The 16,435-nt window shown below is 38.8% G+C and overlaps 2 protein-coding genes and 2 non-coding genes across 12 annotated transcripts in view; 3 read left to right on the plus strand and 1 right to left on the minus strand.

Moving 5' to 3' along the window:
• Nucleotides 1-5,494, plus strand: part of LOC149025689 (vacuolar sorting protein 18-like) — a 79,321-nt gene extending 73,827 nt beyond the window's left edge. For 6 of the 9 annotated variants that reach the window (XM_089145882.1, XM_089145887.1, XM_089145879.1 and 3 more), the window contains 3 exons: nt 1,973-2,089; nt 2,236-2,411; nt 4,674-5,491. In XM_089145882.1, the coding sequence (XP_089002008.1) occupies nt 1,973-2,089; nt 2,236-2,409 (291 nt within the window). In that variant the 3' untranslated portion in view covers nt 2,410-2,411; nt 4,674-5,491. The other 3 variants (XM_089145888.1, XM_089145881.1, XM_089145880.1) reach the window with 3 other exon arrangements.
• An 843-nt stretch (nt 5,495-6,337) lies between these two features.
• Nucleotides 6,338-6,409, plus strand: TRNAH-GUG (transfer RNA histidin (anticodon GUG)). Its single transcript has one exon. It is a non-coding gene; the product is annotated as a tRNA-His (tRNA).
• Nucleotides 6,410-8,172: 1,763 nt separating this feature from the next.
• Nucleotides 8,173-8,257, minus strand: TRNAM-CAU (transfer RNA methionine (anticodon CAU)). Its single transcript is given in 2 exon segments — nt 8,173-8,208; nt 8,220-8,257. It is a non-coding gene; the product is annotated as a tRNA-Met (tRNA).
• Nucleotides 8,258-11,673: 3,416 nt separating this feature from the next.
• LOC149025692 (protein CLAVATA3 INSENSITIVE RECEPTOR KINASE 5-like) lies at nt 11,674-16,092 on the plus strand. Its single transcript, XM_089145889.1, has 11 exons — nt 11,674-12,292; nt 12,423-12,555; nt 12,656-12,727; nt 12,811-12,954; nt 13,073-13,144; nt 13,236-13,295; nt 13,395-13,492; nt 13,977-14,126; nt 14,215-14,556; nt 14,664-15,043; nt 15,297-16,092. Exons 1-11 carry the CDS (start codon nt 12,190-12,192, stop codon nt 15,615-15,617), a joined length of 1,875 nt encoding a protein of 624 aa, XP_089002015.1. The 5' UTR covers nt 11,674-12,189; the 3' UTR covers nt 15,618-16,092.
• The last annotated feature ends 343 nt before the right edge of the window (nt 16,093-16,435 follow it).

A 16,435-nucleotide genomic window follows, 5' to 3' on the forward strand; every position in this document is an offset into this window, starting at 1 on the left:
TCATAAGATCATCAGCAAAAGCAAGATGGGTGAGGTTTAGGGATTTGCACTTGGGAATGGGGGAGATGAGGAGGTGATCAGTCTTAGATTGAAGGATGCGGGAAAGGACCTCTAAGGCTAAGGAGAACAGTTAAGGAGAAAGGGGGCAACCTTGGCGAATGCCAACACGGGAAGGGATGAATCACGCCGGGGAACCGTTGGCAATGATGGATGATGGAGGGAGGGAAATCCATGGAATAGAGGACATCTCTAATGAAATCCCAACCAATAGAGTCAAAGGCTTTATGAAGATCAACCTTAAGGAGTGCAACCGGGGAGTGAGCGGAACGATCAAAGCCGTGGGCAATCTCCACACAAAGGAGAATGTTATCTGCAATGCTACGACCCAAGATAAAAAATGATTGATTCAAACTCCCAAGGGAGGGAAGCGCTAGCTTGAGCCTATTCGCAAGGATTTAATAGATGAATTATAGAACAACCCTAGGAAATATTTGAGTTTTCCCATATTGTTAATCTCAAATTCAGTTCCCATAAAGGTCTTCAAAGCTGAAACTTCATCCTCAGTGTTGCATGTGATAATGATATCATCCACATACACTAGGAGTACAATAGCGTGGGAACCATCTCTTTTAATGAATAAGGTATGGTCTGGATTACTTTGCTTATAGCCATTAGGCAACTTCCCAAACTATGCTTTCAGAGATTGCTTCAACCCATATAATGCCCTCTTCAACTTACGCACTTTTCCACGAGTCTTAGTAGTAGAATATCCAGGTGGCACACCATATACACCTCCTCTTAAAGTTCTCCACGTAGGAAAAGCATTTCTCACATTTAACTACTGCAGGTTCCACCCTTTATTCTGAGCACTAAAGGACAAACCGAACTATGTTCATCTTGGCAACTGGGCAACATCTCTTGGTAGTCCCCATATGTTTGAGTAAAGTCCTTAGCCGCCAACCTTACCTTGTACCTCTCCATAGTCACATTTGCTTTGTGCTTGATAACAAACACCCATTTGCACCCAATAGTCCACTTTCCTAGAGGAAAAGACCCTAGTTCCCTTTTTGTCCAGAACTCACATTTCCTCATCCATTGCTTCCTTCCAATTTGAATGAGATAAATGCTTCCTGCCAAGTGTAAGGAACAGAGGAAGAGGAAAAAGAGGAAATAAAACTTTGAAACTCTAGGGATAGGGACTAATATGAAATATAATTGAAAATATTGTAAAAAGAATTTTCTTAGCAAATATTTTCATTTTTCTGTGCTGAATTTTTCCTTACAAGTTGTTTTAACCTGGAAAACAAGAATCTCAATGAAATTTGTATTGATTACCATTGAAGTAGATATATGAAAAAGTAAAATGTGGAAAAAAGAAATTGAGAATTGGAAGGCATTCCTTCAAGAAGAACTGGTATTCAATATTAAAAACCCCCTTGAGCACATTTTAATCAGCCAAGCACTGTAGCACTGGGTGCATCTGGAAAGTCCAACTCAGTAGACATGTTCATAAATACTGAAACAAGACTGAGTGCAGAAAAGGAGAAAGGAGAAATTATTAACCATAGTCGAGTTGTAGTTATTTTTTCAGAAATGGAATACCTCCTAAACCAACATATGTATTAGTTTTAGTCATTACATTTGGCTGCTCATGGCCGCAATCCACTCATAGTGACTGCTCTGGTGGTGGTCAGACAAATGACAGATTGGGGGGCCAGATAAGATGCCTGCTTGAACTAAATAGTTTGAGTGCAGGTATTCTGACTGGTAGGCTTCTCCCAGTACCCTGTTTCAAAGTCTTGGTTTGAGGCTTGTGAATGGGTCTGTTTCTGTTTGACAAACCTAATGTTTTATGGGTGATTAAGTGGATAAAGTGAAGATATTTATAGCATCATTCAATGGTTAGAAAAGAATGATTTTCTCAAGATGGTGACTTTGGTTGACTTAACTATTTGATTGTTAATTCTTGCAGGCGGAATTCGTATTGGATTTACAGAAACAGCTCAGTTTGTTGGGTGGTGAATCTACTAATCATCCAAATGGTGGTGTTAACGGGGAACCCATCGGTAGTATGATCCATGCAGATAAGGTTTGTTTCTGGTGTGGCTCATTTGCAATACTGAAACATGATCCAGCTAATATATGTAGTTGGTACATTTGACTTTGAAAGCAGAACTAGTTAAAGAGCTTATTTGAACTTAAACTAAACTGACTTCTCATCTGATTGATGTATAGATACGATCACAGTTGGATGATGCCGTAGCCAGTGAATGCCCATTTTGTGGTGACCTGATGATGCGGGAGATCTCCTTACCTTTCATCAATCCTGAGGAGGAACAACTGGTTGCTTCTTGGGAGATAAAACCACATAACCTTGGAACCCAGAGGAGTCTTTCTATTTCTATATGAAGGTCAACATTGCATCTCCCTTCCTGCCTGCCCTTTCTTTAAATTTATACAGATATCTTGTATTTTAGTTTTTACCTTTATTGATGTTGATTGTATCTCTTCTTTTGCACATCAACAATATCTATCCCCAAACCCTGCGCCGGTGATGCAGGAATTGATCCCTGCTCTCTGCTCAGTACCTTATTGTTGTTGTGAACGGGAAAAGGGGGAGGCGGAGTATCTAATACCTTAAGCTTTTGTTAATATCATATCCACCCTTTTACAAACACCCATTTATTATTAGGTGATCAGATCTGAGACACATCATGTTCCTTCTTTGTTATTCTTTGAGAACAATGGCGCATTTTACTTTTTCATTTGGGTTACTGTCTCACTGAGTGTAGCATTCCATTGGAATTAAGATGAAAATCTGACGAGAACAATGTCCATGCTTTTCATTGCAAAACCCAGACCACCCCCACCCCCAGATAAACAAAGAAAAAACTTCTTTCCCTCTCGTCCTCCTCTCCCCTTCTCCAATCAGAACGGTCAGTTAAGGTTTAAGACTGATCCAGAATGAAGTCAAATCAGTCATTTTGTTAATCTCTCTACGCCTCCACCACCCCAAAAAAAAATCCCAACGGTAATTTAGATTGAATCTATTAATTTTTTAGAGCTAATTTTCCGGGACTGGTCATGGGGTTATGTTAAAGTTGTTCCGTTATGAGTAAGTGGTCACAGGTTTGAGTCTAAAAACAGCCTCTCCAAGAAAGCAATGTAAAAAAGGCTGTTTACGTTATGACCCTTTCCAAAACCCTTCATTGAGTGGAGGCATGTGGTAGGGGTATTACCCTCTTATTATATAGGGAACAAGGTTTTTCTGTAAGGGGGACCTGTTACCCTTCTAAAAGGAAGTTTTGTAATCAAACCTGCATTGGAAGAGTTAAATCAAGTGATAACATCCTGGTCCACAGAATATTTGTCCTGTATATTGGTTTTTAGAGTCGTCGTCACTTGTGTTCCATATCGAAGATTATTTGGATCAAAATAGATATGATTGAGTCATTTTGAACTCAAGAAATTTCTTAATACGATCTTTAACCCACCAAGATCTGGAAAGAACTCCCTAGTCTCTTTCTTACTTCTAATCTCTTGAAGTCTCCTCTACTTTTGGCTTTTAGGTTCTGAAAGTTTGTCCTCAGGAGGACCCAGTCCAATTAAACTAATTAGATTGAAAGATAGCAATTTGGTTTGCTATGTTGTGACCCAAATTCTTGTGCCCGATTTTGAAGATGGACTCGCATCGACATATTTTGGCGGGCAACCCAAATGACCTGTTTTTGGATATCTGTAGTGGAAACAAAGCTAGGGCCCACCACATTATTAAGAGAGTTGAGATTTTTTTTATTAGGGCTTTGGGTGAGTTTTGATAACGTTGTTCTTGGCGATTGGTTGTGAAATCTCCTTCTGTTCTTCTTCTACATAGTAACTTCGCTCGTGGACGTAGCATATCGCATTGGCGTGTGAACCACATTAAATCTCTGTGTAGTTTTGCTTTCTTTCTTTTTTATTTGCTATTTCGTGGTGTTTATTCTATCAGGGTCATAGTTAGGTTATGATACCTATAGAGTTTTGGAGTTTAATCACCTTTTGGTTGGGGGAGTATATATTGCTTATATGTTTATTTACCAAATAAGTGTGATTCTCACGTCTGAATACTGATTAAATATTCAGAAATGGGATCCCTAGTGGGTTTTACATGAGTGTGTGGTGGAGAAATGTCAAGGGAGCAATGCTTTCCTGACTGGGAGGTGATCCAGATTGAAGAATGGGTCTATGGGTAGCCATTATGGAAGGGAACTATTGTTGGTTCCGTTTCAGTTTCATCATGGCTTTGAAATGTCAAACTAAGTCAAACTAACTTCCATCCCACCCTTTTGGGGAAAAGAAACCCAGTTTATTTGAGATTAAATTAATTAAAACCGAAACCATCACTCAAAGCAAAAACTGGACCAGAATACCATCAAAGGGTTTCAGTTGGCAGTCTCTGTGTGAAGAGGTTAGGGTTCATCTCATCTTGGTGGTATATATAGTAGTCCCCACCCCACTATGTATAAATCTTCTAAGCAGACTAATAAACCTCTCCTAGTGGAGGAAAGCTTTTCCTAGCGGGCAAAATCCTAATGTTCCATCTGCCAGTAACGCTTGATCTCAATCTTGAGATTTCTTTGTAAATTATTGATTATACCTAATGTTAATCAGCCTTAAATGGTCTTTGTATGCAGATTGTGCATTTCTGATAGGGATGAAATTCGGTGCTGAGTGACCAAACAGATCTTCTATCCAAGAGTAATGCCATTATTGTTGTGTTGTTCCTCTGCATTTATGTATTTGGGTTTGCATGGTGTTTTTTCCTTTTCTCTTTTTTTTTTGAGAGTGGGTGGTTGCTGCCTTTGGATGGTTGGTGCCAAGTGAGATATTCGCATTGGAGATCAGGTCAGCAGCACAGAGTATCAATTTCACCTTCATCATAGCACGTGTTTCTGACAATGCATGCTGTGCCACTTCAAATACTAGCTCTTCTTATTCTTTGCTGCTTGGGTCTCTGTTATGACTGGCTTCATCTACTTTTGCTGCCGGAGACCAAGGGAGTACACATTGAAGAGATGTCACGAGTAAGAGATGTCACGAGTCTGGAAGCAAAGCTGACCGGGGCAAGAACATCCTGGATGAAGATGGATTGGGGGCGTTGAGTTGAAGAACAGTCCACCAGTTAGGAGCATAGACCGATTAATTTCTATAAATTTTTTCAGGATACATTCACAATATTTCAATTTTTAAATTTTCTTCTATCATAGACTGTTGTTAGATGTATTGGTATATATCAGTTTAATCAAGTACTTAACTAATTATCTCCTTGTGTTTTGAAAATTAGTCAAAGAAAATTGTTGCATAATAATGTAATAAAATGAAATTTTGTTTATGGTCAGAGAAATGGAACTGAGAGGGTAATCTCACGTTAGACTTCTTTCATATTTTGTGATGCTCCCAATTGAAAACTTGGAAAGAATGCATATACATGAGTTATTACCGTTCAATTTAGGGGATCTTCATCCCTTTTTTGGGTAAGAGGGGATCCTTCATCTTACGACAATCAGGAAAAATTGAAAAAAGGCACTTTTAAAAAGGTGCTCATTAAGTTGGCTTTCTGGTGTTTTTTTTTTTTTTTTTTTTTTTTTCAATCCACTCTCTGAGACGAAAATTTTTAGCTGCACATCCTTCCACCATTTTAGTGGAATTAGTTATGGTGATGATTTCTTTACTGGGTTTCGTTTCGCTGTGCGTGAGATTCACTTGATTCAATGGGGACTTTGAGGTTTCAGCCTCCCTGGTGGAGATTGTTCCCAATGATTCAGCTGAGAAGACATACATGAGAATGTAATTCTTCGCATTTTTTTCTTTTACTTATATTTTAATATAATACATGCTAACTGCTCCCAATAGATAGAACAATGCCCAATGGTATGATGGAAAAGTGTGGTTGTCACCTTAAATGTTTACCACTCTACTGCGAATGAAACTCTTACGTAAACATGAAAATGTCGTCGACATGGAGTCCAGATTCTCTCCGTCCACCTGTACCCTTGCACTCTGATGACCTGCCTATGGTACCAAGACTAGGGCACGTGGCATCTATCTAGAATGGCGAGCAAGGGTCGTCCATGGAGGAACAGTTCTTCAAGATGCCAATGGAGGGTTAGTGGAGTGGTTGAGAACCTCACCTCTTAATAGAGATGTTGTGGGTTCAATCCTTGCTGGCGGCATATGTAATTTCTCATCCCATCCCCAATTTTCCTATGTATAAAGTATCTTTGTTACTGAAAAAAACACTTCTTCGAGATTAATACTAACCAATTATTATATATCAGGATACTCACTAAACAACCATGTGGCTGTAGTTTAGTGGTGAGAATTCTACGTTGTGGCCGTAGAGACCTGGGCTCGAATCCCAGCAGCCACAATTTTTTGTTGCTTAGCTGGAATAAAGGTGGGGTGAAAAAAATCTTGAAAATCGTGCATATATTTTACTTTCCCCTTAAATCCCAAAATGCTTTTCCCTTAAATTCCAAAATGGTAGATTGTTTGGTTGCTTGGGGTGGAAAAGGATAGCGGGGCGGCCAACTCACCCCAAGCATTTTAAACCCCACATATTTGGTGGGACTGTGGGAAAGTTGGGAAAAGTAAAAGTGAAACCCACCACACAAAGAGAAATCATAGGAGAAGAAGAGGAAGCCTGCCGGACTATTATTCTTTATGCGTTGTTTCTGGAATAAAGGTGGAATGAGAAAATTCTTGAAAAGAGGCATATTTTACTTCCTTAAATTCCAAAATGGTAGATTGTTTGGTTGCTTGGGGTGGAAAAGTGATAGCTGGTGGCAGCCCAACTTTTCACCCCAAGCTATTTTAAAACCCCACATATTTGGTGGGACTTTGTGGGAAAGTTGGGAAAAGTAAAAAGTGAAACCCACCACACAAAGAGAAATCATAGGAGAAGAAGAGGAAGCCTTGCTCGGACTATTATTCTTATGCTGCGTTGCTGGAATAAAGGTGGAATGAGAAAATCTTGAAAAGAGTGCAATTTTACTTTCCTAAATCCAAAATGGTAGATTGTTTGGTTGCTTGGGGTGGAAAAGTGATAGCTGGTGGCAGCCCAACTTTTTCACCCCAAGCTATTTTAAACCCCACATATTTGGTGGGACTTTGTGGGAAAGTTGGGAAAAGTAAAAAGTGAAACCCACCACACAAAGAGAAATCATAGGAGAAGAGGAGGAAGCTTCTTGCTCTGGACTATTATTCTTTATGCTGTGCATATTTTTTACTTTTCCCTTAAATTCCAAAATGGTAAATTGTTTGGTTGTTTGGGGTGGGAAAGTGAGAGTTGGTGGCAGCCTAACTTTCCCACACCAGCTCTCACTTTCCCACCCCATACCATTTTAAAACCCCACATATTTGGTGGGACTTGGTGGGAAAATTGGGAAAAGTAAAAAGTGGGACCCACCACTGTCACTTTTCCACAAAACCCGACAGCGAAACAGAGAGAAATCATAGGAGAAGAGGAGGAAGCTTCTTGTTCTGGACTATTTATTCTTTGAACTACCATTAGTCAGTGTGCTGATGCTTCCAAGATGGTAGTTATGCACTGGAGACAACAAACTCTGGTAGCCAAGAAGCGGGCTTGGCCGGGCCATTTCTATCTTAACTTACGCTTTGTTTTGTACAGCAAGATGTTCTGGACTTTCACGCGTCTTGTTTTGTTTTATTACATCTTCTTCGTGTTATGTCCATGTGGTGGTAATAAATCATGTTACTATTGAGTGGTGCTGAAGCCTTGCCCTCCTACTGATACATTTTGATGGTTAGTGTGGATGCTGCTACTGTTAACTGTCTGTTGGTGTTGCTTAAATTATTCATATTGATTTCCCAGGATCTTGCTGCTGCTGGGGCCACCAAGAGGCCTGCCTACTTGCTGTGTCACTTTGTGGTGGTTACCAACCAAGCCCCACCAAGGGAGAACTGGGTCTGGATGAACAAAAGAAACCCAAGGCATGTTATGACCAAATGGTGTCGAATGTGAGTGACTGAACCCACATCATCTCTCATATGAAGGATTCAACCACTAAAAAAATTTCGAGTGTTTAACTTTTTGCTTTTTTGAGAATTTTGCAGCAAAACATACAGGTTCTCTGGTTAAAATTAAAAAATGTTAACTTATAACAAAAATGATGGGGTGAGAGAGGCTCGAACTCTCGACCTCAGGATCACTCTTTAGCTATGAGACCTACGCGCTAGCCAACTGCGCCACCACCCCTTTGTTGAACAAAACAGAAACAATTTCGTAGATATCTGACTAAATTAGGCTTAATCGTGTTAATCCACTTTTAATGGTTGGACAGAGCCAGGGAGTGGTTAATTTGGACCAGGAAAACTGAAAATTTGGATTTCAAATTCCATTTCTGGATTAATACATACAGTGGTTTTGTCATAGATTGGCCTACCTTCTGCGCAAAATAAATTGCTTGTTTGCAATGTCAGAAATCTCTGCTTATAAACACTGATAAGTTTTACTTGTTATCAAAAGGCTGGCACAGGTAGCAAATGAAGAAGACCTTTCAGCAAGTAGAGAGTCTTTGCAGACAAAGAGTTTGAAGAACTTTATCTGAGAATTGTTTCAATTCTCCAATTGTAATAAGCAATTAGAATGTGAAGTGCAAGAAGAGAGGACTGCTGATACAGTTAAAAGCGCTATTATGACAAAAAAACCTATCAGCTTTTGATCCTTAACAAGTTGTTCCTTGTCTTATCTCTGCTGGTGGTTACCTCAATTACAGGGAAATTTGAACTTACATAGCAAGGAAGATTTTAAGGATTGTGTGGGGGACCAACTTCTTTGAGCTAGCTGCAGCTACAAGGTACCCTTGAAGACCAATTTTCACCATATAAAATGTTCTGGACGTTTTTCGACATTGGCCATTGCCGGCTAGGCATGGATCTTGTTCAGAATTTTGACTTCTCAGAAATGACCAGTTGTGGATGCCAAAATTGTTTGGAGGTTCTGTATTGCTGTTTTGGGCATTTTTTTGAGTATAAGAGCACTTTGGTCATTTTTCCTTAAAGAACAGCTAGAGTTGTATCTGTTTTTCTTTTTCTTTCTCACAATGAAACATCAATACTGCTCAATTGTGGGTATAACCTTTGGTTCAACCGCTTAAATTTCATCTTGTGTATGTGTGCGCACTTTATGTTGCTTTTCTAACAGTCACCACCATCCTTACGAATAATCTTTAAAAAAAAAAAGTAAATTTTAGCGGTGATAACTAAAGGTTTTTCTTGACTTGGGATTGTTTACCAGTCGAGATAGAGGATTGCGCTCACCTTAAACCCCTCACCACATATTTAGGTGAAGGACCTACATCTAAACATTGATTAAATAGATCATATTAAGGTTCCCTCCTAAATGTGTAACAGAAGAATATGAAAGAAGGACAATCATTTATGTGTTAGATATAAAATATCTAGACCCGTTTCTTATACTTATAGGCTACTGATTTGAATTTTCTTTCCTTTTTTTTTTTTTTTTTTTTCAAAATATGAAAAAGAAGGTCAAATCAAAATGACAAAAGTTAACTCAATAATCTTCATTTGAAAGGCCAGCTAGATTCTCTTTTGAAGATAAGAAAATAAGGAATGAGTGCATAACAATTAAACGATCTAATGACAGTTGGGGTGGGGCTCCCTAGTCTTCCTTCCTGACCATGGCCATGACCAAATTATTGATGTTGAAAGGGTTAAAAGGTGAAAAGGTGAAGAAAAGTGTTTGGTGGTGGAGAAGGGTGAGAAGGGATCCATTCAAAACGTTAATTAACATCATTATCTTCACAAAGCAAAAGAAAGGGTGGGGCACACATGCTCCCTTTGTGACAAAATACAGTGGTTTGTAAGAACCCTGCTTTGTTTCCTTGCTTTTCCACATTCAAAAATGAAGAAATTTACAGGCTATAGATGAGTATAAAGACAGTTTCTTTCTATAAGATTACAAAGTAAAAAATATTTTGGTGGTGGAGAAAGAAAATTCCATTCCAAGCTGGAGTAGCTTTGCTAGATACAAGGGACATGGTGCCCTTTCTGGTCCTAAGGGTGCCAACTAGTTTGGATTCTATATATATATATCAGTGCGACAAGATATCTACTCGTATAGCCCCTTTATCAATATTGCTATATACGTATTCATATTGATGCTTCAATGTATACCCTCATTGAGCTAGTATTGATGCATAAACCATAGTCTCAGATATATGAAATCATTTGTCAAATAGAAGTGTTGGGTTTTCCCTCCATCCTAACAGAGCTGATGAATGCATATGAGAGAAACAAATAATAATTATTTCTCACTCATTTGGTTATGGCAAGTGCATGTGTCTTTAGTCAAATCTCCCCACCCACCAGTTGTTTGACTCTCTTTATGGTTTCCATTTCCAGATACAGATTTGCTGATCAGTGGGTCATATAGATATAATGTACAATTGGATTAGAAACCTTTATGGGGAGGGGTACATGGAAGCTCTGGTCATATTGATTCCACATGATTTCTCTCTTCTTCTTGGATTGGTAATCTGAGAAATTATTCATTAACTCGTCCTCATATGGTTTTGGTGATAATTAGAGGAAAAAGAATCTTCCTTTGATGATTACAAAACAAGTAAAAGACAACCAGTCTTCAATCAAGAAACTTGGGATTAAACACACTCACAAAAAAAAAATCTCTTTCTGTTAGTAGGAATCTCACTGTTCTTCTTCAGAACCCCCCAATAATGGGAGCTAATTATGGCATTATTGGCAAAGTAGGGCAGACCCAAAACTAGGCTATGCATTTCAGTACTGAACATCCAAATTCTCCCTGAGTAGCTCAGCGTCAGAGTTGCGTGTTTGATCTAAAATTGATTTGGTGATCAGTAAAAGACTAGTAATTCCAGTTGCATTCACAATGTGAATGGCCTGCAACTACTAAGTACTACTACCCAGGTTCTAGACTTCTAACCTAAAAGAAAGAACAAACAGATAAATCACACCTTAATGGCAGCATCTAAACGTACCGAGTATTGAACAGGGTTTCTTGACATCTTCGCACACGTGTGGAAACAGAGAGAAAATGAATGTGTAATGTGTACCTAGACAACACCTGCAATTGAATTAGAGAGAAAAAGAAGGGGTGGCAGCTTTTTCTTTTTAAAGTTTCACCTTTTGATTGGTTTATTGGAAGTACTGTGGTGAACTGTAGTGGTTGTGGAATCAATAAAGCAAAACAAAGTAATCCAAGCAACCCATGTTGGGAGAAGAAAGAAAGCAGAAAATGAAAGGATTTCATCAATAATTCCTTCCAACAAAGATCTCACGACGAGCTATTACATCACCAATCTCGAGCTCATCCCTCGAGATCCCCACTTGTTTTTAATGATAAATTCTTAAAATACAACTAGTATTTGAGACTTTAATGAAGGGCAAAGTTCAGGGAATGTTGGATTCCCAAGCAAACCAAGACCACAATCACATCTACCCAAAATAAAAATAAAAAAGATGACCACAATCACAAACCTAATCCTACTGACTACTCTATCCTGCTTTCTGCTGTCTTTTCTTGTTTTTTCTATTCCAAAATCTCCCTCCTCTGGCTCCAATTCTACTTAACTGTGCAAACCCACCTCCATTTGAATAGAATTTAGTTCATTCTTTTTAGGGGTTTAAAATTATTGATCCTTTACTCGTTTCGGATTCTTAAAATACCTAATAATATACAAGAACGCCACCCGGCTTTGTCTATGGACATGCATGATTGACACGCTGGGATTTTCCATTTTTCTCCTCTTTTGTATATATCCAGACTTGGGTCTTTCTGTTCTTGTTTGCATTTAAATTTTCCTCACTTTTATATATTCTTTTCTTTACTCTACTGAACCAGTGGTGGGCATGTTACCTGCCTCTCTTCCTCTCTCTGCACCTTTTTCTCTCTATACTACTACCCATCACCAATCTCTGGTTTCTTTCTTGGGTATCTGACAAATGTGAGTCGATTTCCTGGCATGAGGAGCTTTACTAGTGCGGTTGTCATGTAGACATCAGCTAAAGCGATATTCGTTAGGGAATTTGGTTTGTTGACTGCATCGAACTCCGACTAGTTCTCTGTTTGCTTCTCCTACTACTTCAAGCAGATTTGGCATCTGGGTTTTCTAGTTTTAGAACTCCTAAATGGAACCAAGGAAAAGAAATTCTGTATTCTGTTTTGTGGTTTGGTTTTGTCTTTGGACTCCTATAACTTGTTTGCTCTCTCCAAAAGGTGTCAACTTTGAAGGTAATTTGAATTCATTCTCCGGTTTACTTGGTCTCTATCGCATTCTTGTCTTCTCATATTTTCCCGAAAAATAAAAATGGGAAATGAAGCATCCTTTGATGAGACTTCTTTGTTTTTCTGGTCATTGCAGTTCAGGCTTTGATGAGTATAAAAGCTTCCCTGGAGGACCCTCATGGTGTTCTAGATGATTGGGATGGAGATTCTGTTGACCCATGTAGCTGGACTATGGTTACTTGTTCTTCTGAGAGTCTGGTCATTGCACTGTAAGTACTACAGCAGAAAACCAGCTTTGCTTCATTTTTAAGAAGTAACAGGATAATCAGAGAAAGAGTACTTATTTGAATTTATGTATGGTTGTTGCAGAGGAACTCCAAGTCAAAACTTATCTGGGACTTTTTCTCCAAGTATAGGCAACTTAACAAATCTTCAAAAAGTGTAAGAAACCTCACAAAAACAATGAAAGTGAAGGCTCTGAAAGTTCTTAAACTGGAATTGTTTAATTTTGGGTAATTCTGCAGGCTCTTACAGAACAATAACATATCAGGACCAATTCCAGCAGAACTAGGGAGGCTCTTACAACTTCAGACACTTGATCTTTCCAATAATAACTTCAATGGTGAAATTCCATCTTCATTGAGCCTCCTGCAAAAGCTCCAGTACCTGTAAGTAGGAAGATTGGTGCGCTGAAACACCATAAACCTTCTGGTTTCTATCCGATCAGAAAGTTGCATTTTGAGATCTTTCGATATGAACTAACCATAAGTTTTTTATTCGGAGCAGGAGGCTCAACAATAACAGTCTCACTGGGCCAGTACCTACGTCTTTGGCTAACATGACGCAGCTTGCCTTTCTGTAATTTCTCTGATCTATTGCAATTTCAACTCTCTTTATCTCTCTAATGGCTTTTGTATCTTAATCTTTTGTTGATTTTTGTGGTTTACAGGGACTTATCTTACAATAATCTTAGCGGTCCAGTGCCTGGGTTCCTCGCAAGAACAGTCAAGTAAATAATTGTTCACTTTTGACTTTTTCATGACAATCCTTTTTTTTTTCAAAGATTCTGAACTTGTTCCTGTTCTGTATTATTTCCTTCTTTGAACAGCATTGTGGGAAACCCTCAAATCTGCGCAACCGGCTCGGAAAGAGATTGCTATGGAACAATGCCGATGCCACTTAGCTTCAACTCAAATCCTTCACAAGGTATGGAATTTTCGAATGCCAGCATCTTTAAAATTTCTTATTCCTTCCTTCCCACCATTTGTATTTTGAACTTGAATGCCGCCTTCATGAACACCTTTTCTGATGTTATAATGAACCACTAGTTGCAGATATAGTTTTCAATATTCAATTTCCTTAAAAGTTCTTTTGTTCTTAAGAAAAGTTTTGTTACCTATTTGCTTTTCATTTTCACCTTACCCCTTTCATTTCAAATTAAGGAAATGCTATGATGTGGTCTCCCTCGCTCTCCTCCCTCACCCCCACCCACAAGAAAGAATAAAAATAAAAATCAATTATTCCACTCTCTCTCTATGCGTAAGCAAGGTTTCCCCTGCAGCTATGTTTTTTCAGAACCTGAAAACTTATTGCTTAGTTTAATTCTATCTTGGTGATTCTACAGTACTTTTATTCTCTTTCTCTCTCTCTCTCATGTTGATCCTGAAATCTGATTTTTATGTTTCTCAAGATCCTCAATCTGTAAGGAGACCCAAAAGTCAGAAGGTTGCCCTTGCTTTAGGGTCAAGCCTGGGCAGCATCTGTCTCCTCATCCTCGGATTTGGACTTCTTCTTTGGTGGAAGCAAAGACAAAACCAGCAGATATTCTTCGACGTTAATGGTTAGTAAACAGATAAAAATATGACAAACTAAGCATGATTTTACCTAATTCAGCCTTCTTACTTACATCCTTTCACTGAAAACTTCAGACCAAAATCATGAAGAAGTTTGCCTTGGCAACTTGAAGAGATTCCAATTCAGGGAACTTCAAATTGCAACAGATAACTTCAACAGCAAAAACATACTTGGCAAAGGGGGATTTGGTAATGTCTACAAAGGATATCTCCAAGATGGAACTCTTGTGGCTGTAAAGAGGCTAAAAGATGCAAATGCAATTGGAGGGGAAATCCAATTTCAGACCGAAGTTGAGATGATCAGCCTAGCTGTGCACCGAAACCTTCTCAGGCTTTTTGGATTCTGTATCACATCAAATGAGAAACTTCTTGTTTATCCTTACATGTCTAATGGAAGTGTTGCTTCTCGTCTTAAAGGTAATAAAAGACTATCGAGATTTTAGAATCACGGACTGCCTTTTAAAGTTTCCAACTTCTATTCCTTGGCAAACATTCACTTTTTGATTGTTTATTTTCTTGTCCAGCAAAGCCAGCCTTGGATTGGGGTACTAGGAAGAGAATAGCACTGGGAGCTGCAAGGGGCTTACTGTATCTTCATGAGCAGTGTGATCCTAAGATAATTCATAGGGATGTGAAAGCCGCTAACATATTGCTTGATGATTACTGTGAAGCAGTGGTGGGAGACTTTGGGTTGGCAAAACTTTTAGATCATCGAGATTCACACGTCACAACAGCCGTCAGGGGAACCGTGGGACACATTGCCCCTGAATATCTTTCTACAGGCCAGTCCTCAGAGAAGACAGATGTGTTTGGGTTCGGCATGCTATTACTTGAATTAATCACAGGTCAGAGAGCCCTAGAATTTGGCAAGGCAGCAAATCAGAAAGGTGTAATGCTTGACTGGGTAAGCACAATGGCAATGATTTCATATAGAAGATCTGTTCCTTCTAGGCTATAACATATACACACTTTCATTTCTGCATTCATAATAAATACATATTGCTAGAAATAGACTCACATTGGTAGTATTCAAGATAATGTCAAACCACAGAAGGAAAGAATATCTTGCTCATCCATTACTCGGTGAAAATGCATGTTATTCTAGTCAATTCTCAAAGATGTCTCCATTACTAATTAGTTTCTTGGTTATGATGCAGGTGAAGAAACTTCACCAAGACAAGAAGCTTGATATGCTTGTTGACAAGGATCTGAAGAACAACTATGACAGAATTGAACTTGAGGAGATGATTCAAGTTGCTCTCTTGTGCACCCAATTCCTTCCGGGACAGAGACCGAAGATGTCTGAAGTGGTTCGAATGCTTGAAGGTGATGGACTTGCAGAGAGATGGGAGGCTTCTCAGAGAGCTGAAGCAACCAAGTGCAAACCTCATGAGTTCTCCTCATCAGAGCGGTATTCAGATCTCACCGATGACTCTTCACTACTTGTTGAAGCAATGGAGCTCTCCGGACCAAGGTGATTACTACTTAAAAAGAAATAACTTTCAGTAAATACATAAATTAAGAGGACTAGATCCCACGCCATAGATTTTCCCCAAAAAAATCAACGTATATTGAAGGAGATTGTTATATTGGTAGTCACATCTCACAGACCCAAAGGTTTGCAATATTAATTTGATTGTACATAATCTGATTTGAGGAAGTGAATGACAATATTTAGATTGAGTGTTTCCATCCTTTTCTCTCAGTTGAGTAGAATTTTTCTAGTGATGCCCAAAGAGTCATTGTGGCTTGTAAGAAATAATGATATTAGCATGGGTTTTGTTTGTGGACTGAGAATTTTTAAAGCAGAGGCTATAACAGAAGGATATGTTTCTGTTTCAAAGATGCTTGAACTTATTTATTGGAACATGTACTGTAAAATAGTGTACCATTGTGATTCTAGCTTCCTATTCAATGATTTCTTGTGGCCATTATACACAAAGCTTACATGTCTTTCCTTCTCTTGACTTCCAAACATAGCCTTAATGAGAGGGAGAAAGAAACCCAGAATTTTTCATTGCTTCCTTATGAAAGTAATCAAAGCAATGGCAATACTCAAAGCAGATATACTCTGGGCATTCTTCCGAAACCCTGTCATGCCGTCAATCAAGGCTCTTCGATACGCAATGTTAACAGACTAACATCATTGCCTTCCATGTCAATAAGGTGTGTCTTCCCAATACCATCAGGCAATGGTTAGAAGGATATTTCGATTTTCAAGAATACCATGTTAAGTTATTGCTTGATTCAGGTCTCACAAGTTCTCCATTCACTATAGAGTACAACAATATTGAAG

Source organism: Hakea prostrata, chromosome 2 (assembly GCF_041222555.1).
Source record: "Hakea prostrata isolate BN-2017 chromosome 2, UWA_Hpros_2, whole genome shotgun sequence".
NCBI lineage: Eukaryota > Viridiplantae > Streptophyta > Magnoliopsida > Proteales > Proteaceae > Hakea > Hakea prostrata.

Coding starts and splice junctions, on each gene's coding strand:
- LOC149025692 (XM_089145889.1), top strand. CDS start 12,190: ATGGAACCAAGGAAAAGAAATTCTGTATTCTGTTTTGTGGTTTGGTTT. Junction 12,728..12,810: donor TTAACAAATCTTCAAAAAGT/GTAAGAAACCTC, acceptor GTAATTCTGCAG/GCTCTTACAGAACAATAACA. Junction 14,557..14,663: donor TGTTGCTTCTCGTCTTAAAG/GTAATAAAAGAC, acceptor TTTCTTGTCCAG/CAAAGCCAGCCTTGGATTGG.